This window comes from Hemitrygon akajei, chromosome 2, assembly GCF_048418815.1.
Source record: "Hemitrygon akajei chromosome 2, sHemAka1.3, whole genome shotgun sequence".
Classification (NCBI taxonomy): Eukaryota; Metazoa; Chordata; class Chondrichthyes; order Myliobatiformes; family Dasyatidae; genus Hemitrygon; species Hemitrygon akajei.
In genome coordinates, this window is record NC_133125.1 from 132,779,469 (window position 1) to 132,805,223 (window position 25,755).

Below are 25,755 nucleotides of genomic sequence, written 5' to 3' on the forward strand. Positions count from 1 at the left end.
ACCTAGGAGTATAGACTTTGTAGTGAAAGAACATCACCTGGATGGACAGTGGTAGTAGGTGCATGGGAACTCCATCACCACTAGCAGGGTTCCCTCCAAGCCAAATAACATTCTAATTTGGATGAGCTCCCCACTAGGGAACTCCTGGGAGTGCAGATCTCGCACGACTTCTCATGGTCCCAGAACTCATTTGCACAATAGGAAATCTCACTAACTCCTAGTTTTTGAAGAGCTATTAAAAGATGGACTATGCACATTGATAGGCCTGGCCTTCAACAGATGAGTGGCAGAGAGCATCCTAACAAGGTATGGAAACTGCATTGTGGCAGACAGGAAGATTCCACAATAGATAATCAAAACTGCCCAACATGTCACCAGCACCAGTCCACTATCACCAAAGTTCAAATTGCATTTATTATTAAAGTACAGTACATATACAGCCATAAGATTCATCTTCTTGCAGACAGCCACAAAGGAAAGAAACACAACAGAAGCTGTTCAAATATTAAAAAAAAGCCCACACAACAGGACCATCAAACACCCAATGTGCGATTTTTTTTTAAAAAAAGAACAAATCATGCAAATAATAAAATGTAAAGAAAATAACACTAACTGCAGAGTGCCCAGAAGTGAACCCTCAGTGCTGTGCTAACTCTCTGGAGTTAGTTCAGTGGTGAAGCACCCCGGTCAACTTGCGCAAAGAGCAAAAATGAAGTAAACGGTTAACACAAAGAACGCGAACTGCAGAGTCTGCAAAAATAAGTCCATAGCTGCGGAGCACATTCAGCATTCAAGTGAGCGGAGCCCGACCAGAAGCCGATGGTTGCAGGGCAACGGCCGCTCCTGAATCAAGCTGCATAGAACCCAAGACTCCTGCACCTTCTACCCGCCGGCGGCAGTGAGAAGATATATGTCTCTATATTTATAGAGAGCCAGAGAGGGAAGCATAAATCATGGGCACATGTACAGAAAGGTGCCAGGAAAAGGCCAGTAACATCATAAAGAATCCCCAGCGTCCCTGCTCATGGACTATTTGTCCCACTCCCATCAGGGAGTAAGCTATATAGCATCTACATCGATCCACCAGACTCCCAAAACAATTACTTTCCCCAAGCAGTGAGGCTGAACAAAAGCCCCACCCACGAAGTGACACACCCACCACCACTGTTCTATCATTTCATATCAGTCACCTTATGTATAGACACTCCTGTGCCCAGTGTCACTTTATGGACATACATCCAATCTATATGTATTAGCTACCTTATGTATTTATATATGTTGTTTTTTTTTATTATTGTGTTCTTTACTTCACTGTTTTTGTGCTCTGTTGGTTCCAGAGTAACAATTATTTTGTTCTCCTTTACACTTGTGTATTGGAAGTGACATTAAACAATCTTGACTCTTAAATCTTAAAGTTCATTGTTCCTTCGCCATCCATCTACCGGAAGTGCTGTATGAAAGTTCAAGAAGGCTTTGCCTGTAACACCCACATCTGACAAATAAATACATGAAGTGAAATCAATAGCGCTTAAAATAAACTGACTCCCTTAAAATGTACATTTCGCAATCACTAACTGTGAATTATTGCAAACTTGTCTGTAGTAAATTTTCAGAGATTATTTCAGAGAACCGTCTTTTTCACTATCTCATTATGATGAAAATTACTAAAATATGCTAAAATTGAACCAGAAAGCTTGGTTTTGTTCTTCCGATCTCTATGCTGTGCAATAAAATAACGAGTGCTCTAGAGGTCACTATTAATGATATAAACAGATGACACATATGAAACATGTTTATTTAACTATAGTGGCTTATGGATTTATCTGAATTACCTTCTGAAGGGCAATCGGGAAGGGCAGTAAATGGTGGCCCACTCTGCTATGTGCAAATCCCATGAATGAATGAGTAAATTTTTTTTTGGATAAAAAGTTTGATTTTTAAATGGATTTTCAAAGTAAGTGAAAATTTGAAGCCTATCAGAGTGAGTTGGATCAAAACACTATTTACCAGTAAGTGTAAGGATCCACTTCCTTTGGAACATTTAAGATATCTAGGGCAATGCAACAATTCCTGCTTAAAATAATCATCTCCCTGGAACATCATGTGCAGGAATGAACTGGGGAACTGAGACTGGGGGTAAGAGGAGTTGAAATGGTTAAATGTGGATTGGTAAGTAATACAAATCAGACTGACATACTTTTCATCTTATGCAATTCCCATGTCAAATGCTTCTGAATGTCCCCGGCATTCATAAACAATTCAAAACAACTTAATATCAACTAAAATATGAAGAAAAATATTTTAAGAAATGCTTCCATCTGAAGATTAGATACAGAAAATGACCATCTGTCAGCATTACCACTTACCAGCATTCCTCCTTGATGTTGCTACATATAACACAACAAAACTCAAGATTATTAAGAGTCTCTCCAGTGGAACTATATGTTCTGATTCTGCTTTCCGATAGGAAATTGGTTTTGGGATGCAGACATAAAAATTCCACCCAGAATGACCAGGAAGTATTTGAGTGAGAATCTCTAACCTGCTGGCGTCAACTCAGCTAGTGTCTGTGACAAGTTCCGCACTACTTGTTCTCTGGATCATGAAGATACTCCTGAACTTTAAATTTGATTCATTGGTGTCCATGTGATTTACTGCACTAATTTAGATTTTTGATATCTTTTTTATTACCTTCTCATATCTCCTGCTACAAAGTTCTGCCCTCTTCTGAGAAAACATTTAGAGAGGCCACTTCCCAAGTCTGGCATCTTCCCCCTTCCTTCTCAGTCCTGAAGAAGGGTCTTGGCCTGGAACATTGATTGTTTATTCAGTTTCATAGATGCTGCCTGACCTGCTGAGTTCCTACAGCATTTTGCGTGTGTTCCTCCATTGACTTCATTCAACTAAGATTTTCAGTTGTACAGCTTGCGAAGACGCGGATTCTACAGATTCACTTTGCATGCTGCTACAGTTCCTGTTGTAAATCACAGAGACCAGCAGCACATAATATACATTAGTGCTATTAAACACATTATTGCACCATGTCTTTTGCCAAATCAAAATGCCAGCTAATCTGCCGTGCTCCTATTGTGCAATGATCAGATCAGAGAAAATGCAAACTAAGTGATTTGCAATTCATTCAGAGATTTCAGCAGCTGTTTTCCTTGCAAACCACAGTCATTTGTGGTTACTTTATTAATAATAACAGGCTGGTTGACAATACGTGATGTTGTTTTAAATTGCTAATATGCATTTGCCACTATTCTAGACATTTGTATGGTGAGCAGGTGGGGGAATAAAGTACTTTTATAATAATAAAGAATTCCCTCATCCCAATGATCAACCTTGGAGGGGTATGTATGCATCTTTGATACACTTGCAGCTACTTTTTTAATACTTTGCACAAAGGCATGTTAAGAGTCCCCCTCATGAAGAGGCGAACACTTCACAGACAGATTCAAATCCCTTGTCCCATGTGCAGTTGCGAGCCTGGTTTAACTTACGGCAATGCCTGGCCAGACCTTGCTGGTATTGGGAAGATCAGCAGTGAAGTGGAGAACTGAATAAGACACATTTGATATGGTTCCAGATTTGTCATCCAGTGGACTGCATTAACAATCCTGGAAAATTGAAATCCCATCAGGATTGCCGTGCAATTTAAATTCAGTTAGATTAAAAAGCTTAGAGTTTAAAATAGACAAGAAAATCTGCAGATGCTGGAAATCCTAGCTACACACACAAAATGCTAGGCAGCAGGCCAGGCAGCAACTATGGAAAAGAGTAAACAGTCAATGTTTTGGGCTGAAATCCTTCAACAGGACTGGGAAAAAAAGGATGGGGTTAGAGCAAGAATGTGGGCAAGGAGAGGAATAAGTGTGATAAGTCTGAAAAGTGTGAGGTGCTACATTTTGGTAGGAATAATCCAAATAGGACATACATGGCAAATGGTAGGGCGTTGAAGAATGCAGTGGAACAGAGTGATCTAGGAATAATGGTGCATAGTTCCCTGAAGGTGGAATCTCATGTGGATAGAGTGGTGAAGAAAGCTTTTGGTATGCTGGCCTTTATAAATCAGAGTATTGAGTATAGGAGTTGGGATGTAATGTTAAAATTGTACAAGGCATTGGTAAGGCCGAATTTGGAGTATTGTTTACAGTTCTGGTCACAGAATTATAGGAAAGATGTCAACAAAATAGAGAGAGTACAGAGAAGATTTACTAGAATGTTACCTGGATTTCAGCACCTAAGTTACAGGGAAAGGTTGAACAAGTTAGGTCTTTATTCTTTGGAGCGTAGAAGGTTGAGGGGGGACTTGATAGAGGTATTTAAAATTATGAGGGGGATAGATAGAGTTGACGTGGATAGGCTTTTTCCATTGAGAGTTGGGGAGATTCAAACAAGAGGATATGAGTTGAGAGTTAGGGGGGCAAAAGTTTAAGGGTAACATGAGGGGGAATTTCTTTACTCAGAGAGTGGTAGCTGTGTGGAACAAGCTTCCAGTAGAAGTGGTAGAAGCAGGTTCGGTATTGTCATTTAAAGTAAAATTGGATAGGTATATGGACAGGAAAGGAATAGAGGGTTATGGGCTGAGTGCAGGTCAGTGGGACTAGGTGAGAGTAAGCGTTCGGCATGGACTGGAAAGGCCAAGACGTCCTGTTTCCGTGCTGTAATTGTTATATGGTTATATGGTATGGCACTTGTTTTGCAAGGATAAGTACCAGGAGGGAGATCAGTGGGGAGGGAAGAATGGACAAGGGAGCTGCATAGGGAACGAATTCTAGTGGAAGGTGAGGGAGGAAAAATGTGCTTGGTGGTGGGATGTTGTTGGAGGTAGTGGGCATTATGGAGAATTATGCTCTAGACATGGAGGCTACTGGGGTGGTAGGTGAGGACAAGTGGAACCCTTTGCTTGGTGGCGTGGCGGTGGGATGGAGTGAAGGATGGAGGATGTGCGGGAAATGAAAGACATGCAGGTGAGGCCAGTGTTGATGGTGGAAGAAGGAAAGCCCCTTTCTTTGAAGAAGGAAGGCATCTCATTATTTCTGGAATGAAAAGCCTCATCCTGAGAACAGATGTGGCTGAGACAGAAGAACTGAGACAAGGGGATGGCATTTTTACAAGTGACAAGGTAGGAAGAGGTATAGTTCAGATAGCTGTGAAAATCAGTGGGTTTATAAAAGATATCTGTAGAAAGAACTGTCTCCAGTTATAGAGACAGAGATTGAAAAAAAGGAGGGAAGTGTTGGAAATAGACCAGGTAAATTTGAGGGCAGAGTCGAAGCTGGAGTCAAACTTGATGAAGTCAATGAACTCAGCGTGGGTGTAGGAAACAGCCCCAATACAGTCATTGATGTAGCGGAGGAGAAGTTGGGGTGTGATACAGGTGTAGGCTTGGAACATAGTCTGTTCCACATAGGTTAAAAAAAGACAGGCATAGCTGAGACCTATGTGAGTGCCCATGGTTTGATTTGGAGGAACTGGAGAAGGAATTATTGAGAGTGAGGACCAGTTCTGCCAGATGAAGGAGAGTGGTTGTGGAGGGGAGCAGGGTGAGTCTGCCATATAGAAAAAAATGGAGAGCTTTAAGGCCTTCCTGATGGGGGATGGAGCTGTAAAGGAAATGAAAGTCACTGATGATAATGAGATGATCTGGGCCAGGGAACTTGAAGTCATTGAGAAGATCCAAAGCATATGAAGTGTCATGGATATAGGTAGGAAGGGACTGAGCCAGGGGGTGGGGGGGATGTATAAAACTGAGTGAGGGTATGCTGATAATAGTTTAGTGGGACAGGAACAAGCAGATAAATGGGTCTACCTGGACAGGCAGGTTTGTGGATCTTGGGTAGGAGATAGAAATGGGAGGTTCAGGGTAAGGGAATGATGAATTTGGTGGCGGTGGATGCGAGATCCCCAGAATTAATAAGGCCAATGATGATGTGGGTGTCATTGGCCTTGTTGCTTCTTAGTGGGGCCCTGTTTAAGAAGTAAGTAAGAGGAGGTGTCTGACAGTTGTCTCTTGGCCACAGCAAGGTAGAGGTCAGTCTGCCAGACTGCTACAACAACCCCTTTATCTGCGGGTTTGATAGTGAAGTTAAGAATAGTCCAGAGAGAGTGGAGAGCAGAACATTCAAAATAAAATTTGCCTCTCTAATAGCTTGTTGTTAAACAAAATCATCTGATTTACCAATGATCTTCAGGGCAGGGAACTTGCTCTCCTTACCTGGTTTGACCTTAACATAATTTCATGCTGACTGCAATATGGCTTTTTACAGGAATGGATAGGAATGGTTTAGCGGAATATGGGCTGAACACAATCAAATAGGACTAGCATCTTTGCCAGCTCAAAGGGCTTGTTTCCTTGCTGTGTAACTCCATGAACCTGTGACTCTTGGTATCCCACAGACAATGGCTCAACAAGTCAACCTTACCGGTGACAACCATTTACTGAAAAATAAATCACAGAGAGAAAAAGCTATGAGCAATACACACTAAATGCTAGAGGAACTCGGCAGGTCTGACAGCATCTATGGAAAAGAATAAACAGTCAATGTATTGGGCTCAAAAAAACTACCAATATTTGTTGTGGATCCTTTTAAATTTGACAATAAGTTATGAACTTGCATGTCTGTGGGTACATTATTTGTTGAAGGTTTGGATCTCAGTATGCATGTGTCTGTGTTGGCAGAGAAGATGAAGAGACATAGGGTGGGGCTCTAGTGAAACTATAGCCAGCAAGGTTAGGCACATTGTGTACTTGCCAATGGTTTGTATCAAGCAGATTCATTGCCAAGGCCACCAGGGATAGATGGTTTGCTGCCTTGTAGCAACATACACCTGTTCTATCTGAATGAATGCTAGCCAACTGGCAGTGGGTAATAACGGTCAGTTTTGTTTAGCCTGACTGACTTCCCTATTGCTGGGGCCACACCATGTGGACTATGCCCATGAGCTAGTTTCTATGAAGAAAACCGTAACCGGACTTATGTTCATCTGTGAATAAGCCAGATTTTTAAAGCATTGTGGTTGAGTTTGAAATTTACAATAATGATACTATTTCCTCAGTAGAAATGGACACAGGAGACCCAGGGCCATAAAGAATAAAACTATGTGATTTCTAACACTGCCTTCTTTACAAAGGCAGAAACAATTATGACAGATCAACATAGCATCTGCACACCCTCATCTATTTTTCTGAAGAAATAACTGCTACTTAGAATGGAAATAGCTTTCTCTTCTGCAATGAAGAGAGCATATTTACACCTGTTTTCTCCCTAATCAAATGTTATCCCCCTATCTATTGTGGTTTCCCAATACTTAGAGAAGTCCACATTGGTTTTTGTATGAAATAAATAGGCTGAACACAATCAGTCTCTTGTTTCTTCCTTGGCTGAAGTTTGAGATGAAACACAATGTCGGTTTTAAGGATTGAACGTGGGTATAATACAAGATATCTTTTTTCTTGTCTATCCACAGTTGAAAGGAACCCTCAATAAAACTACATTAACTGGCTCATATCCCCAGGCAATGGGAGCTCGTTTATAATCAGTTTCTTGCCTGTTTTCCTTCTCCGTTTTAGTATAAAAATGATCTTGTAAGATAATACTTACTGAAACAAAGCCTTTGACCTCTCACTGAGATGGTGCTCCATTAATATGTTGAGTAAGACTGCAGTGGGAAATTGTTTTTAACATAACCCGAATTTGGATATGAAGTGAAAGGCCTAGGTTAGTTCTGAAAAAAAACACATTAGTTCCCTGAAGCAATTGAGAAATAGTGGCATAATGATTAAAATTAAACATATTTTTCTAGCAGGGCGTATTTAATTTGTCAAAAGGAAAACAGATATTTTGCACAATTTTTTTTAATAAAGCACCATACCCCTTTGATCTCCTCCCTTCTAGGGTGGATGTACCCTGAAATGTTTGCTATCCAGTACACAGGCTGAAATTTAGTGCTTGGTATTGATAGTTCTTCATGCCAAGCTGCGCTATGATCCATATTTTCATGTGTATGCATGTGTGTGTGAGTGTACATTTACTATATTATTAAAATGCACACAGACATGTAAGAATGTGTGTTTATGAAGATGTTATATATCTGTATGAGCAGGAGTATGTTTGAGTTGGGGGCAGGACATAGCAATTCTTAGGAGTGTTGCGAGGTATCAGGGTGTATTGAGAGTGTTAGAGGAAAAATGTTTAAGAATCTGAGGTGAATGTCAGCTGTAAAACCAAACTATTGGAGTCTGCAGGATGATCTGACTGCTGGTTTCCGATGAGATTCCAAAGGGAAGGGAAAATAGTCCTTTATTTTCCAATGATGAGTTGTTACTGCCTACTCAATTTAACTTTTAATCTCCTGAAATGGGTTCCCTTTTAACAATGGAATACTTCTGACGTGAATTACACTCAGACAAAATTAATGATGTGGAATGGGCAGATTAGACAGTCAGTGGCTGAAGTGTGAAGGTGTGAAGATAGTTGGCAGAAAGCCATCTGATTTTGATCCTCAGCATTTGGACCATCAGTGTGGCAATCCATAAAGATATGGATACCTAAGCATTCTTCACCATTACTGTCACACTTTGAGAGAGTTGGTCTCTGATTATTGGAAGGATCACGGGAGTTCAAAATTATTTTGCCAAAAAGTGAAGTCTTGAGGCATATTTGGAATTTTTCCTCGAGTGGAGAAGTGGGTAAAATAAAAATCCCTTGTATAAATTAATATTAAACCATGCAGGGAGGGGAATGTAAAGTCATAGTATTGAATTGACTTTATTTCTTACATCTTCACATCCATGAGTAAAAATCTTTACATTACATCTCCGTCTGAATGTGCAATTTATAGTAATTTGTAATAAATAGTATGTACAACAGGACGGTCAATATAGTACAGAAACTGATATACAGAAGTAAATTGAGGTAAGTAAGTTGGAGTCCAGATTCAAGTATTGAAGTTGCACAGCATATTTCATAAACCACACTTATATATAGTTCCAGTTACCACACAGCAGAAAGGGTGTGGAAGCAATAGAGAAACTGCAGAAGATACTCACCAGTATGTTGCCTGGTATAGACAGCTCTAGTCACATTGAGAGATTGGATAGCCTGGGCTTATTCTCATTGGAATGTATGAGGCAAAGGGGTGACCTTTTAGCCTTTGGAGGAGAGGGGACAGGCAGACATAGATTAGTTAAATAATCAAAATCTCTTTCCCAGAGTAGGACAGTCCAGAATTAGAGGGCATAGTTTTAAGGGTGGAGGGGAGTAATTGAGAGGAATTAGAGGTAAGTTTTTCACAGGAAGTCTGAAAAGAGTTGCCAAAGGAGGTAATGGAGACAGATACAATTACAATATTTAAAAGACATTTGGACAGGTACATAGATAGAAAATGTGAGAGTGATCTGGTTCTAAGGTAGACAAATGAAATTAACATAGAGAGGAATCATGGTTGGCATGGATACAATGGCTGAAAGTGACCACTTCTGTGCTGAGCATTTCTATCACTCTCTGATAAAGGGACATAGAGCAAAGAGGAAATCAAAATAACAAATTCAAAGCTTCCTTGACATTTCCATCTACTCTGAACAAACAGCAATCAAACTTAAGTAGGCAAGAAACATTCAAGACCTTCACAGACATCTAATTATAAATATGAGAAAACCTGCAGATGCTGGAAATCCAAGGAACACTCACAAAATGCTGGAGGAACTCAGCAGGCCAGGCAGCATCTATGGAAAATAGTACAGTTGACATTTCAGACCGAGACCCTTCAGCAGGACTGGAGAAATAAAGGCAGACATTTGGTTAGATAGCTTGATAGAAGGGGCATGGCTGATCATCTATTAGGAACATTGCCAGTCCTTCTTGGTCATGAGAAGTCCAAAGAGAAGTAAACTTAATAATTACTTCAGCCTCTCTGCCAGCAGACTCTTCCCTCTATGGTTCTGTTGCTATATAACCACTGTGTCACTAACATTACTAGTGATATAGTGGGTCACTGTATCCATGTTATAAAGAGAGCATTGCCAACAGTTGGAAAAATTGAAGAGTTAATTTTGGGTAATATAACATACATGTTAAGCAATGTTGTCCAGTTTTCCTAATACTCTTAGTTTGCTTGTGATCGAGTTAACCCACAGCTTGGGCCTCAGGTGTAAGCCTACCAATTGCCTCCATCATATAGACAACTAAGATTGTAACAACTTGTTTGGCCAGATATGGTGAGGAGCTTAGCAGATAAGGAAGAAACTAATATTTTCAAAGTACTCTTAACCAGCTATTCCACTCAATTATTAAAGAATTTGTTGATAATTTAAATAATTGCCACTTTTTTCTCCAATGTCTCCTCAAACTATTTAAGAGACTTTTCACATGTGACAGAGACTTCTCAAGATCAGGGTATGTTTCCTGCCCCATTGTGCTGTTCACAATACTTAAGCTTACTCTAGATGGCAGTATCTTGAGGAAAGCTGTCCTTGGTTGCAAGTACACAATGTAGGAATGGCAGAGCATTATAATCCACTTCCAAAATTTGGTTCCACTGACAATATTGAGATCAGAGTCAATTACCATGTTGTGCATTAGTGACAGGGGATGATTTTCTGTGAAGGAGTCTCTTTCTTCCCTTAGGGAATGGTTGGAGTAAACTAGAGATGGCTCCTTGCAGGGTGAGCTCAGGAAGAGCTGGCGTTTTGTGCTGACATACTAGTCATTGATTGATGATTAGAAGGTGCTGCAAGAAAGCCCTCTAATCCACAAAGATGATCATCGCTACCAGCAATCCAGAAAGTGATCAAGGGATAAAGTTCGGCTCCCAGCCATGTGAGCGTTTGATCAAAGCAACAGGTTTAATCTTAAATTAGGACAGAGGAGCGAACAGACGTTGAGATTTATAGGTAGAGATCAAAACTTGTGGGAGATATGTACTAGTCACACCTGTGGGAAGAGACAGAGTTGACATTTCTGTTGAAGACTCTTCATTAGATCTAGGAACGAGATGACAGAAACTCGTTAAGCAGCGGGGGAAGAGGCAGAAGGTCGGATATAGGGTAAGACCAGGATGACCACTGGGATAGGCTGTAAACAAGGTTATCTGTATCACTGACTGAATTACAGACCATCAAGTTCGATGCAGTCAGAGACTGAGAACTTGAATAAAACAACACAGATAAGGAAATGTGAGAGTCGCAAGATGCAAAGCAGGCAGACACGCCCAGCAGACTTGAGAGACTAAATAAGCTCCTGTTCCTATTTACCATCTGCATACATTCTTTTAGTCCATTGATACAGCTGATTCTCATACTAGCAGCTCTGCTAAGTTCTTGTCTATGAACAGGGCCTGTACATCTGGAGAGGACACAGCGGTACTATAATTTTGCTGTGCTGTCAGTGAATTCTTTGATTGTTTTGCATCCAACTCTTAATGCTGCAGAAATGCAGCATGCTAATGTAATTCCCTGATTGAAGTACACAAATTGACATTCCTGAGAAGAAACAAAATCAATGGCATACTTCGTGTCAGTTCCAGAAACCGCTGCCAGTGACAGTCCTAATTTGTTTATGACCTCTGTGAGTTGCTGGATTCTACATTTATCTGTTAGAATGCAAACAAAGTTTTACATGATCAGGCCTTTTCTTTTCAGCTGGAAAATCAGCTTCGCGCCATCTGTCTATCAGATGTTCAGAAACCTGGGCTGTGTACTAATGCCATATGGTGGTCAGACCCCATCCCCCCCCCCATTCAATTCCTCTTCCCTTCCCAATCCAAAGTGGGCTGGATTCATATTGCTCAGACCAGGCCCTGAATTATGTTGTTCTAAAATGCACAAAGGTTGACAGGTGAGATATTCATAAAACTGCCGCATCTCTGAATAAAGAGCAGCCAGAATGCCAGATGTTAATCCATTTCTTAGAAGATACTTCTAAACTTCAGCGAGATGACAGCTGATAAGAGGAGTCTCCACCCTCTGCTTTCCAGCCTTGGTGGCATTTATCTTAATTCTTTCATGGGATCTGCTTCCCTTTAGAAATGCCAGCCGCCTTTACCATTGAACTGAGGAACCAATTAAGGGACAATTTCATTGATGGTTCATAGCCCTTTCCTGCCCTCAGGAATATTAAGGAGCCATACTATATTAACTTTTGTATTACTCTCCTCCATCCTCTGCTCCACATCTTCCTTTCACCCCATCCCTTAACTCCCCACTACTCAATTCTGCCCCAACTGTATCTGTTCAGGAAATAGTAGTACACTTTATATTCAAAATCATGATAGCTCAATTTATAGAACTATCATGGGATTTTTGCTAAGGTCCATAGAAATTGACAATTAAGAACTGCACAATAAAGATATGGTTAAGCTGATTAGCTTTAATGTTGTATGAAATGTTTCTTGCAAGGTATTTTCACGTTAACTCCACACTTGAATGGTCCTACCAGAGTGAGCTGCAAAAGTGGAGCAAACTAAGGTACCTTAATGTACAAAAGAATGTCTCAAAGCGATTCTCAGGAATATAATCAATCAAAATAAGTTAATTCTGAACCATAGAGGGTAAAATAAAGCCAATTGTTGAAGGGTTAGGTTTTGAGAGCTGCTTTATACAAGAAATTGTTAGACAGTTGAAACGGCATAGAGTGGGAATTCTGGAGCTTGATATGAAGATCTGGCTCCTAGCTGGAGGTGAATAGATCTGAAGTAGAGGACTGCAGATATTCTGAAGGGTGGAGACACAAGAAGTAGCAGAATCTGGTGTGAACAAAACAAAAAATCAAGCTACTGGAGGAACCCAATATTAGGTCAGGCTGTATCTGTGGGGGAAAATAAAATCCAGCCCAGATTAAAGTTTTAGACCAAAAATGTTGACTGTCCATTTCCCTCCACTTTTCCTGAAGGGCTATAGAGCTGAAAAGCATGGCTAAGCTAGGGAGAAACGAGGCCAATGGAGGTTTAAGTGAGGGCCTGATAGTTCAGCAATCGTCAGACTGGACTCGTTATGAGCAGTAGAGCAGAGATCTAGATGATCCCCATGGAGAATAGGACAGGGAGCAGGATGATTGGATCTCTGGTGTTGAATGTTTCCCCAGCCCTAACCTGTGGTCCTAGAACTACAGCTGGTTGCTGGGGAAAACAAATTGTGGAATAGATGCACCTAATCCACCTTCACTTTACACACCCTGTAGAAGACTGATATACTGATTATAAACTGCTCCATATATTAACAGAAAAGGCAGATACAGGGAACAGAATATTGTGCAATGTCTAATTCCCAGTTTCTGTGGACCGTAGCAATAATCCCATGACAGTTCTATCGAGAGAGCAATGATAATATTGGATATACAGCAACTTACTATTTCCTGAACAGATATAGTTGGGGCAGAATTATAACCATATGACAATTACAGCACGGAAGCAGGCCATCTCGGCCCTTCTAGTCCATGCCGAACGCTTACTCTCACCTAGTCCAACCGACCTGCACTCAGCCCATAACCCTCCATTCCTTTCCTGTCCATATACCTATCCAATTCTTTTTTAAATGACAAAATCGAACCTGCCTCTACCACTTCTACTGGAAGCTTGTTCCACACAGTTACCACTCTCTGAGTAAAGAAGTTCCCCCTCATGTTACCCCTAAACTTTTGCCCCTTAACTCTCAACTTATGTTCTCTTGTTTAAATGTCCCCTACTCTCAATGGAAAAAGCATATCCACGTCAACTCTATCTATCCCCCTCATAATTTTAAATACCTCTATCAAGTCCTCCTTCAACCTTCTACGCTCCAAAGAATAAAAACCTAACTTGTTCAACCTTTCTCTGTAACTTAGGTGCTGAAAATCAGGTAACATTCTTGTAAATCTCCTCTATTTTGTTGATATCTTTCCTATAATTCGGTGATCAGAACTGTACACAATACTCCAAATATGGCCTCACCAATGCCTTGTACAATTTTAACATTACATCCCAACTCCTATACTCAATGCTCTGATTCATAAAGGCCAGCATACCAAAAGCTTTCTTCGCCACCTTATCCACATGAGATTCTTCCTTCAGGGAACTATGCAGCATTATTCCTAGATCACTCTGTTCTACTGCATTCCTCAATGCTCTACCATTTACCACGTATGTCCTATTTGGATTAGACCTACCAAAATATAGCACTTATCAGCATTAGGTATCAGCATTAAACTCCATCTACCATCTTTCAGCCCACTTTTCTAACAGGCCTAAATCTCTCTGCAAGCTTTGAAAACCTACTTCATTATCCACAACGCCACCTATCTTAGTATCATCTGCATACTTACTAATGCAATTTACCACCCCATCATCCAGATCATTAATGTATATGACAAACAACATTGGACCCAGTACAGACCCCTAAGGCACACCACTAGTCACCGGCCTCCAATCTGACAAACAGTTATCCACCACTACTCTCTGGCATCTCCCATCCAGCCATTGTTGAATCCATTTTACTACTTCAATATTACTACCTAATGATTGAACCTTTCTAACTAACCTTCCATGTGGAACCTTGTCAAAGGCCTTACTGAAGTCCAGATAGACAACATCCACTGCTTTACCCTCGTCAATTTTCCTACTAACCTCTTCAAAAAATTCAATAAGATTTGTCAAACATGAACTTCCACGCACAAATCCATGTTGACTGTTCCTAATCAGACCCTGTCTATCCAGATAATTATATATACCATCTCTAAGAATACTTTCCATTAATTTACCCAACACTGACGTCAAACTTACAGGCCAATAATTGCTAGGTTTACTCTTAGAACCCTTTTTAAACAATGGAACCACATGAGCAATACGCCAATCCTCCGGCACCACCCCCATTTCTAATGATATTTGAAATATTTCTGTCAGAGCCCCTGCTATTTCTACACTAATTTCCCTGAAGGTCTTAGGGAATATCCTGTCAGGACCTGGAGACTTATCCAATTTTATATTCTTTAGAAGCATCAGGACTTCCTTTTCTTTAATAATCATAGTTTCCATAACTTCCCCACTTGTTTCCCTTACCTTACACAATTCAATATTGTGAATACCGAAGAAAAGAAATTGTTCAAAATCTCCCCCATCTCTTTTGGCTCCACACATATCTGTCCACTTTGATTCTCTAATGGACCAATTTTATCCCTCACTATCCTTTTGCTATTAATATAACTGTAGAAACCCGTTGGATTTATTTTCACCTTACTTGCCAAAGCAACCTCATATCTTCTTTTAGCTTTTCTAATTTCTTGCTTAAGATTCTTTTTACATTCTTTATATTCCTCGAGCACCGCATTTACTCCATGCTGCCTATATTTATTGTAGATCTCTCTCTTTTTCCGAACCAAGTTTCCAAAATTCCTTGGAAACCATGGCTCCCTCAAACTTTTAACGTTTCTTTTCAACCTAATAGGCACATAAAGATTCTGTACCCTCAAAATTTCACCTTTAAATGACCGCCATTTCTCTATTACATCCTTCCCATAAAACAAATTGTCCCAATCCACTCCCTCTAAATCCTTTCGCATCTCCTCAAAGTTAGTCTTTCTCCAATCAAAAATCTCAACCCTGGGTCCAGTCCTATCCTTCTCCATAATTATATTGAATTATATTAAACTAATGGCTTTGTGATCACTGGACCCACAGTGCTCCCCAACACATACCTCCATCACCTGACCTATCTCATTCCTTAACAGGAGATCCAACACTATCTCTTCTCTAGTCGGTACCTCTATGAATTGAAAGCTATAATTGAAACTATAATTGAAAGCTTGATTTATACTTAAAGGGTTGACAGTGGATATGCAATGGCAGGCATTTAAAGATGGCATGGATGAACTACAACAATTGTTCATCCCAGTTTGGCAAAAGAATAAACCAGGGAAGGTAGTGCACCCGTGGCTGACAAGGGAAATTAGGGATAGTATCAAGTCCAAAGAAGGAACATACAAATTAGCAAAAAAAAGCGGCACATCTGAGGACTGGGAGAAATTCAGAGACCAGCAAAGGAGGACAAAGGGCTTAATTAGGAAAGAGAAAAAAGATTATGAGAGAAAGCTTCCAGGGAACATAAAAACTGACTGTAAAAGCTTTTATAGATATGTAAAAAGAAAAAGATTGGTCAAGACAAATGTAGGTCCCTTACAGTCAGAAACAGGTGAATTGATCATAGGGAACAAGGACATGGCAGACCAATTGAATAACTACTTTGGTTCTGTCTTCACTAAGGAGGACATAAATAATCTTCCAGAAATAGTAGGGGACCGAGGGTCAAGTGAGATGGAGGAACTGAGGGAAATACATGTTAGTAGGGAAGTGATGTTAGGTAAATTGAAGGGATTAAAGGCAGATAAATCCCCAGGGCCAGATGGTCTGCATCCCAAAGTGCTTAAGGAAGTAGCCCAAGAAATAGTGGATGCATTAGTGATAATTTTTAAAACTCCGTAGATTCTGGATTAGTTCCTGAGGATTGGAGGGTGGCTAATGTAACCCCACTTTTTGAAAAAGGAGGGAGAGAAAAACTGAGGAATTATAGACCGGTTAGTCTGACATCGGTGGTGGGGAAAATGCTAGAGTCGGTTATCAAAGATGTGATAACAGCACATTTGGAAAGAGGTGAAATCATCGGACAAAGTCAGCATGGATTTGTGAAAGGAAAATCATGTCTGATGAATCTTAAAGAATTTTTTGAAGATGTAACTAGTAGAGTGGATAGGGGAGAGCCAGTGGATGTGGTATATTTAGATTTTTGAAAGGCTTTTGACAAGGTCCCGCACAGGAGATTAGTGTGCAAACTTAAAGCACACGGTATTGGGGGTATGGTATTGATGTGGATGGAGAATTGGTTGGCAGACAGGAAACAAAGAGTGGGAGTAAACGGGACCTTTTCAGAATGGCAGGCAGTGACTAGTGGGGTACCGCAAGGCTCAGTGCTGGGATCCCAGTTGTTTACAGTATATATTAATGATTTAGACGAGGAAATTAAATGCAGCATCTCCAAGTTTGCGGATGACACGAAGCTGGGCGGCGGTGTTAGCTGTGAGGAGGATGCTAAAAGGATGCAGGGTGACTTGGATAGGTTAGATGAGTGGGCAAATTCATGGCAGATGCAATTTAATATGGATAAATGTGAGGTTATCCACTTTGGTTGCAAGAACAGGAAAACATATTATTATCTGAACAGTGGCCGATTAGGAAAAGGGGAGGTGCAACGAGACCTGGGTGTCATTGTACACCAGTCATTGAAGGTGGGCATGCAGGTACAGCAGGTGGTGAAAAAGGCAAATGGTATGTTGCCATTCATAGCAAAAGGATTTGAGTACAGGAGCAGGGAGGTTCTACTGCAGTTGTACAAGGCCTTGGTGAGACCGCACCTAGAGTATTGTGTGCAGTTTTGGTCCCCTAATCTGAGGAAAGACATTCTTGCCATAGAGGGAGTACAGAGAAGGTTCACCAGATTGATTCCTGGGATGGCAGGACTTTAATATGAAGAAGGACTGGATCGACTAGGCTTAAACTCACTGGAATTTAGAAGATTGAGGGGGGATCTTATTGAAACATATAAAATTCTAAAGGGATTGGACAGGCTAGATGCAGGAAGATTATTTCCGATGTTGGGGAAGTCCAGAACGAGGGGTCACAGTTTAAGGATAAAGGGAAAGCCTTTTAGGACCGAGATGAGGAAAAACTTCTTCACACAGAGAGTGGTGAATCTGTGGAATTCTCTGCTACAGGAAACAGTTGAGGCCGGTTCATTGGTTATATTTAAGAGGAAGTTAGATATGGCCCTTGTGGCTAAAGGGATCAGTGGGTATGGAGAGAAAGCAGGTACAGGGTTCTGAGTTGGATGATCAGCCATGATCATACTGAATGGCGGTGCAGGCTCGAAGGGCCGAAGGGCCTACTCCTGCACCTATTTTCTATGTTTTTATGTTTCATGTTCAGATATCAACTAATTGCTTGGAAGATATTTCTAAAGTTGGTTAGAGGAGTATCCTCACTCTGTTTTCCAACCTTGGTTAAACTTGTTTTTACACTTTCATGAGATCTGCTTCCCATTGGAAATTCTGCCCTTGTTTTACCATTGAACCAACTGAGGGGCAATCACACTAGTGGTTCTAGAGTCACATACAGGCTAATCTTGGTAAGATATCGACTGGGTAAATTCAGATTCGATGGGCCAAATGCCATAATTTTGCTCTTATATCTTAAGATTTTGTTCCTTTAAATTGCATCATCATCAACTAATGGTGGAGGCATTTGTCCATCTCATACTTTGTCTTGTCCTCTCTGTCAGGTCTTACAGCAGCAGCTGCAGCTGCAGCGGCAGCAGCAACCAATGCAGCCATCGCGGAGGCCATGAAGGCAAAGAAGATCAAACTCGAAGCCATGAACAGTTTCCACGGTAGCAATAACCAGCCCGGGACTGAGTCAGAAAATGGTGACATGAACTCCAGTATTGGTGAGTTCCCCCAAGAAGATTAAGCTCTCATTAAAATTCCCAGTATTATTAATGTCAGAAAAGAAATGATCAATCTCATTGACTAATAACTTAAGCTTTACTGAACAATACTAGACTTTTGCAACTTATAGATTAGATAAAAAGCCCAATACATATGTGACAAATTATTGTCACTTACAGGTTTTGTTATTTAAGGAAATAACTAATTAACTTAATAGTTAATGTAAGCTTAGCTGAATAATATTAGACTTAACTTTTATGTATTGGATATAAGTGACAGATTTTCATTACTTATGAGCTTTGTTATTTCCTGAAATAGCAAAACCATGTGAGCATATTGACTACTTGGCTTATTAATGTCACTCTTTCTTGGTCTCAAAAACTGTGAGACTGCAGATTTCCTATTAATACCAACTCTGTCTAGATGTAAAGTTTAGCTAAAAGTGCATAGGACCCAAAGTTGTTGGTTTTTGATGATATTTAGTGATTATTTAGTGAGGCACTGAGCTGAAAAATAACAGAGAATATCAGATCTCAGCAGGATTGAAGGGACAGTATCTTTGGAAGTGCCCAAATAAGGAAATCTATAAGTTGCTGTCGACAGTTCTGTGCTCCTCCACAAGGAGTGCTGTTTCACACCTTGCTCCAGAGTGATCTGATGAACAAAACCTGAAATTGTCATCTTGTTGCATGAATTTCTAGTAAGTTTTGATCAGTGTCCAACAGTATAATTATTATTTTCAATTCTCAGTGGCTTTGAGAAAATTAAATCCATGGGTGGTAATCTCTTTAAAAAGTGCTTTCAAAATCCCATGCCTTTCAAATGATACTTTAAAAAAAGTATTTAAGTTTTGTCCTAGCTTGCTCATAAAACACGTTCCTGCCTTCATTTTTCACTGTGTAATATATTTTAAAAGTTAGCCAAAAAGTTCTGGAACTTGTGTTATTTAACTCTTCAATGTTTTTTCTCGGCTTAGCAACGGCATTCCTGCAGTGGATACTAAGGATCCACTGAGACTGGTGCCCGTCAAGGTTCAACATGCCACAGAGACCTTGAGGTTTTTGTGTGCAGTTTCTCTTGAGGTCAGCAGGCAGTAGAGCCAGTTTTGTGATAACTGCAAGACCTGCGGTATAATCATAGAATAGCGCTGTGTTGTCCATACCATTGTGTGCTTTTCTTTTACAACAGAAAAAAATGGTGTCTTTAAAAGAAGAATTGAAGTCACCATTTTTAAAAATGTGATGTGCTTAATTTGCCTAAATGTTATGATTTCATAACTTTAACTCGATACCATTCTTTCCAATGGTTTTTGCCTGTCATATGCTGGCTTTGCACCAGGATTCTTTAGGATGTTCTGTCGTCTATATTGGTGTTACAACCAGTATTGTTTTCCCTTCAGTACAAACTAAAGGCTAATACTTATGCATGTTTAATTTTAAAGGCATATTTCTTTGATATGTGGTATGCATTTTTAAAAATGTAAAACTCATAAAATTGTTCAATTTAAATTTTACTGTTTAGCATTACTGATACAAAGGGCACTGCTTGAAAGGCAATTCCATCCTTCTCTCCTCCTCCTTCACAGATAGCTCTATTCTTATAATATGACTTTGAAATGTCAAGGTCCTGGTCTGCAAGGTGTGTTTTGTTATTGGCCCAGAAGTAGAATGTGGTGTAAATAATTCTAGTTGCTTCATTGACTACTGTCAACAACTGACATTGATAGTACATTTCAAAAGTATTCTTAGCTCTGGCAATAATTTCATCGTCATGCAAAGTGCCCAGGCAATATCAGTTTTAATCCTAGAAGCTTATGAGAGTAAGGAGACGGTCTTAGTTTTCTTTTTATTGACAAATTATTCTCTTGTATCCTTTAATGAAGAAGTTGACATTTTGCTCGATTTTCCAAGGTGACTAACTCCTGTTAGGACCTCACCCAAGAAACTATTAAAAAATTATTCTGATATTTGCCTGCGTAGGCCTAAACATGATAACCCAACTTTATTTTGTTTCTGATAGTATTAGAAGTAGAAATCCTGATGGCTTTCCTGTCTGCTCATACTCTATAGTCAGGATAATCCTGATGACACTTATTATATTAAACTCAGAGCATAACAGTGGTTAGAACTAAGATGTTGAAGATTGAATGAGGTGAATCTTTGGGCCTACTAATTTTAATAAGCTGAGAGAGAATGGACTAACATCTTTTGTGGAGTGGTGGTTATAGATCGTAAATCAATTTTGATCTGAAGGAGGACAAAACGTATCTCCTCTGACCGAAAGCATACATCCCTGTTTTGTAATTTCTCAATTAGAAAGATGGTAGGGACACAAATTAAATAAATATCACCAGCTTATCTCATTTATTTTGCTGAGAAGATTAGACAGTGTGGCTCATGTAATATTAGAATTATGATTGTGCTGTACTGGAAGTCTTTATTTTTTTCCTGTCTAAGAGCCACTGTCAACCAGAATCAATGACAAGGTGTGGTTTGTGTTGTAATGGAACTTGCAGGTACATCCATTATTGCCCAGAATTTGTGGTCATTGGCAAAGTGATGGTATTTGACATTGACCTTGGGAAACATTCCTTACTCATTTTTTTGTGATCTTTAAGGCAACTGCCTGTATCATGTCTTCGTGCCTTGTACAATAGCTACAAGAATACTCTGGTGCCCACCAGAACTAATTGAACTGGATGAGCAACCAGTTTTCTGGTAAAGTATGTTCACAGATTGCATAGTATGGATTAAATAAATGGTAACATTTTAAATTCTATTCAAATGTTCAAATAAATATTAGAACATAACTCATTTGATCAAGATACTGGCTGAACAATCCCAAATAAGCTTACTAAAAATGTGTTTTGAATATTCATCTGAGAGAATTACAGTGAATATGGATCAATTTAATGTTAGTGATTAGCCAGTTTGATTGTGGCTTAATAGGCAACTAAAAGCTGCATCCTCAGCATAAGATTTTCTAGTTAATATTCAGAGTAACTAATTTATAACTAGTTTAAATTCAGGCCAGTTCAAGAACCTTTCTTGTACTGAAGTATTTTCTATGAAAGAGCTATAAATGAGTCATGAGAACTTGGGATACCCAGATAAAATAGACACGCAGACATCTCAAAACTGTAGTTGTTTTCATGTAGTAATAATAATAATGAACATTGTTAGCTTTGCCATGAATACAACCACAAATTTGCTGGTGTGAACACATTGTCAATTTAAGGAGATATTTACAGCTTTAGAGGTCCTTCCTAATCAAAGCATCTATACAGGAAATGGTGTGGCACCAGCCTTCTTATATTTTGTCTGGAACCTTTAGAAGATGGATGATGAAAAACTTGCTGCAGTAGTGTTTTGCAGCACTGAATTTGCAAACTCCTTTCTTCACATCTAGCTCAATGACTTGTAAAAATCTGATTCAAATTCTTTTGAATTTGCAAAATTTCTTGTGGATTTATTTTCAATTCTGGTGAACATTGCTAGTTCAACTCAATCCACATGCCCTGATTTAGTCTGAATCCTAGATGTTAAAAATGCAGCATAACTTTCAATGATGATGAATTTCAACCATGCCTTCCAGTGCAGGTGGAAATGTACGATACAATTTATCTATAATATGTAACATGGGATATTGATCAGCAAGACTGGAAACAGGAAATCGCGAATTACTTCTCAAATAGCCTGAAGTTTGGATGAAGTAATATTAGAACTTCCATCAACTCAGTCCCATTATACATCAGACCCTTCAACATTCAAACTCCTCCAATTCACAGGGCCTATGTTCAGACTTGAAAACTTTTGTTCTGTTCTAGATCTCTGCTATTTCACTATTCGGATGCATTTTGATTCTGTGTAAAAGTTCCTGAAATTGCCTACATTGAAATCCATTGATAGGGTTTTATTTTTACCCATTCATTTATTCTAGTGATATTTCCCTGTGATTGAACCTACCGGTCCAAATTGAGCCAATGCTTTATGTCTTTGTCACCTTCAAACACGGATAAGTGGCTTTCTATCCTACCCCAGCTTTCCATTCTCACTGAAGTTGAACATTCACGCCAATGTCTTGTTCCATTGCTTGATCCTCAAGTGGAAATCAACCAGTTGCCTTGCTGAACTCTTCTACAAATGATATCAGTATATTCCTCATGGGAAATTGAGTGTGCTGCTAGTTGGTTTTCTGAAGCCTATAGCATAGTCCGCAGTAAGGCGATTGTCAGCTGCTCAGCATGCTATGAAGAGCACTGATCTTAGGGAATTCATCTGATTTCTTGGTGGGGCACAGCTCACAGTGCAGTGTCTTCATGGTTTCTTCTCAACCACTGAGAAAGATGTCCAAAATGGTAGCAAAGGCACAGGAAAAGGCTGATAAAGTAGTGGTAGATCAAAGTGAAAAAAATCATAGCAAAATGACTAAGATCTGTAAAGAATGGAGGGAATAAATGTTCAACGGCGCCAAATTCTATGACAAAATTGTATTGCTTCAAAGTTGGAAATAGGATGGGTGAATTAAAGTTTTGATTTAACCATTTAATGCTAATCTTGTGAGTGGTGAAAGTGTGGCTGACAAGAAGTTGTCAAAGGTGAGTCGTGGATGTACCTTGTGTGACTATAACCTCCTTTATACCAGTAAATACCAAGTTAGTTCTACAAGGAAGTCTACTGGTTTCCTCAAGCCAAATGATGAAGATGGTCAGAGTACTTTAGGTATTGGTCCGGAGAATCCCATTAAATTTTAATTCACTGCAATTCATCCTGCTCCAGTTTCTATCACTATGATGGTTTGCTGCAGAATTCGTGTTCTAATTACGTATCAGCAACTTCAACAAATGTGTTACCTGATGAAGATGTTAGTATAGAGTACAGTCAATGATGTGGAACATATTTCCAGCAGTCTGAAATCAAACTGGTTTCCTGGATTTCAGAAGTTCCTATATTTGACAGATGTGGAATTTGCAAATCATTACAAGCATACTCCTCACTAAATTATTGGAAGAAAAACAAATGCATCCAAACCACATGGGGGCTCTTCATTGATGTATCCAGGATAAACCGCTTCTTTAATTGCTTAGGATTATTTTTATAAAAGAGCAACATTTATTTTGTGACTTCCTCAGTCATATGTGTTTGCAGTATTTACAACCACAAAGTACTAGCAGAAGTAACAACTAAAATCTTACTGGAAACACACTGGAAACTTGAGTGTGGCATATGTCCCACAAACAGCAATAGGATAAGGATAAGGGGTCAGATAATCTGTATTAGTGCTGTTCATTGAGGGATAAATATTGATCAAGGCATGGGATAGAAAAACTCATACTCTTCTTCAAAAACATTGACATAGGAGTGTAGAGCTCTTTGGTCTCTGTACAATGAAGAAAGAAAAGGTTCAAAGGTTCATTTATTATCAAAGTATGTATGCAGTTACAACTCTGAGATTTGTCTTCTCCAGATAGCCATGAACCAAAGCAAACCATGAAAGTCATTCAAAGACAAACATCAAACCCTCCAACACACAGAAAAACCTAACAAATCGTGACAAACAGCAACAAGAACATCAACCACCCCTACCCCCCACACTAAAAAAACAACAAATCGCGGTGAACGGCAACAAGAACATCAACCCCACAAACCCTCCCAGCAAAACAATGAACAAATCACGCCCAACGAAGAAGATGTCTAAATAGCAGCAAAAGTGTAATATTTCTTCTGCAGAAGGGTAAGTGTGGTATGCATCATAACCTCAGCCTAGATTTTGTACTACAGATCTAGCATGAGATTATAATCCATACTTAACTCAGAAGTTTAAGAGTGGCATTTCAATGCCAAGGAATATGAAAGCCACATTCAACTATCATGGAAATGGATGACTTTCCAGTAGAAAGTCCCTGGAGTTATTGTCAACCTAACAGAAATATTAAAAAAAATGGTTCTTAACCATCGATATCCTGTTGAAGCTGTAACTACCGTTGCACGAGGCAATGGGGAATTAACAGTCATATAAGCTGAAGGGATCCCACAAGCATATGATGAAATAGGTGGAGCATCTTGGCTGTTAAATAACACCCCAGTGTTCAGATGGAGAGCCCCAATCTCTATTTACCAGGATCACCTGCAGGAGAGCTTGCATCTTATAATACTGTAAATAACCCAGAACGAGATTCCCTGTAAATAATTCCTGTGGGATATATGCATTGGAACAGGACTAATTTGATGGCTTCTTCAGATAAACAGGATAGAAATGATCCAGTGAATGGGCTCCTCTACACTGTAAAATACAGCAAACATGTGTTGCAAATGTTGTAAAAACAAAGTCAACCATTTTACAGATCTTTTCCACCTTCCTGAAATATTAAAGTACTCATTGCACAATTTTCATTGTACAATGGCCTTCCTGGTTTAGATAGATGAACGTCAAAACACCAAGCTGAAAATTTAGTGCTATTAACAATTTGACATGCAAGTGATATGCACGGAGCATTCAAAGTGACACTCTATAATCTGTTCGGTACCTTACAAAATTTAGTTTATGGGCTTTATTTATGCGTCATTCAGCTATAGATCTAATCCTTATTTTTCTAAGTTGTCGTGTGTTATTTGTACTACTGTTTTTTTTACCTTGGTCCAGAGAAACGTTGTTTCTTTGACGGTATACATGTATGTAGTAAAATGACAATAAACTTCACTTGACTTGATGAGTTCTGTTGTGCCCTCAATGTGGCAATGTACAGGCTGTAAGCACAAAGTCAACTGCTCACCTTGTTGACAGTTTTTTCTGCAGCCTCTTCTCAAAAGGATCACCATGGCTGTCATTGCCATCTGCAATCTCTTCTAACCTCTGCTAGTGGGAAGTTGAATTTTGGACATTGTCACCATACAGAAACCTTGTCACTGGGGCAGTCAAGCCAGCTCGATTATAAATTCTATCCATAATTGCTTAAAGGCTGCTTCATGATTCACCAGATGTAAATGTAATTCGAGACACTGCATGACATCAACAAATGTGTTTGCATGACATTTTTTCTATTGCCACTTCAACTAAGGTTTTGTTTTAACTGGTTTGAAGTAAACGGGGTTAAAAGTTTAATTACAGAAGGTAAAGTGAGCATTTTGAAAGGGCTCGTATATGAGTTTGCCATAGTGTCAAACAACCTTTAAGTACAGTTGTGTGTGTGTGTGGAAAGAAGTTAAATTACATCAACTTGAGCTCCCATGGAAGTGGAAAGCTTAGCTTCCACAAAGGATTAATCTGAGGAATCAAGTTAAGAACTAAA

General features: G+C 39.5%; 1 protein-coding gene across 4 annotated transcripts in view; it reads left to right on the plus strand.

Moving 5' to 3' along the window:
* The window catches only part of LOC140715756 (dachshund homolog 1-like), a 543,203-nt gene that overhangs the window by 256,740 nt on the left and 260,708 nt on the right, over positions 1-25,755 (plus strand). For all 4 annotated transcript variants that reach the window (XM_073028130.1, XM_073028146.1, XM_073028138.1 and 1 more), the window contains exon 3: positions 18,302-18,466. In XM_073028130.1, coding sequence (XP_072884231.1) covers positions 18,302-18,466 — 165 coding nt within the window. The remainder of the gene's footprint in view (positions 1-18,301; positions 18,467-25,755) is intronic.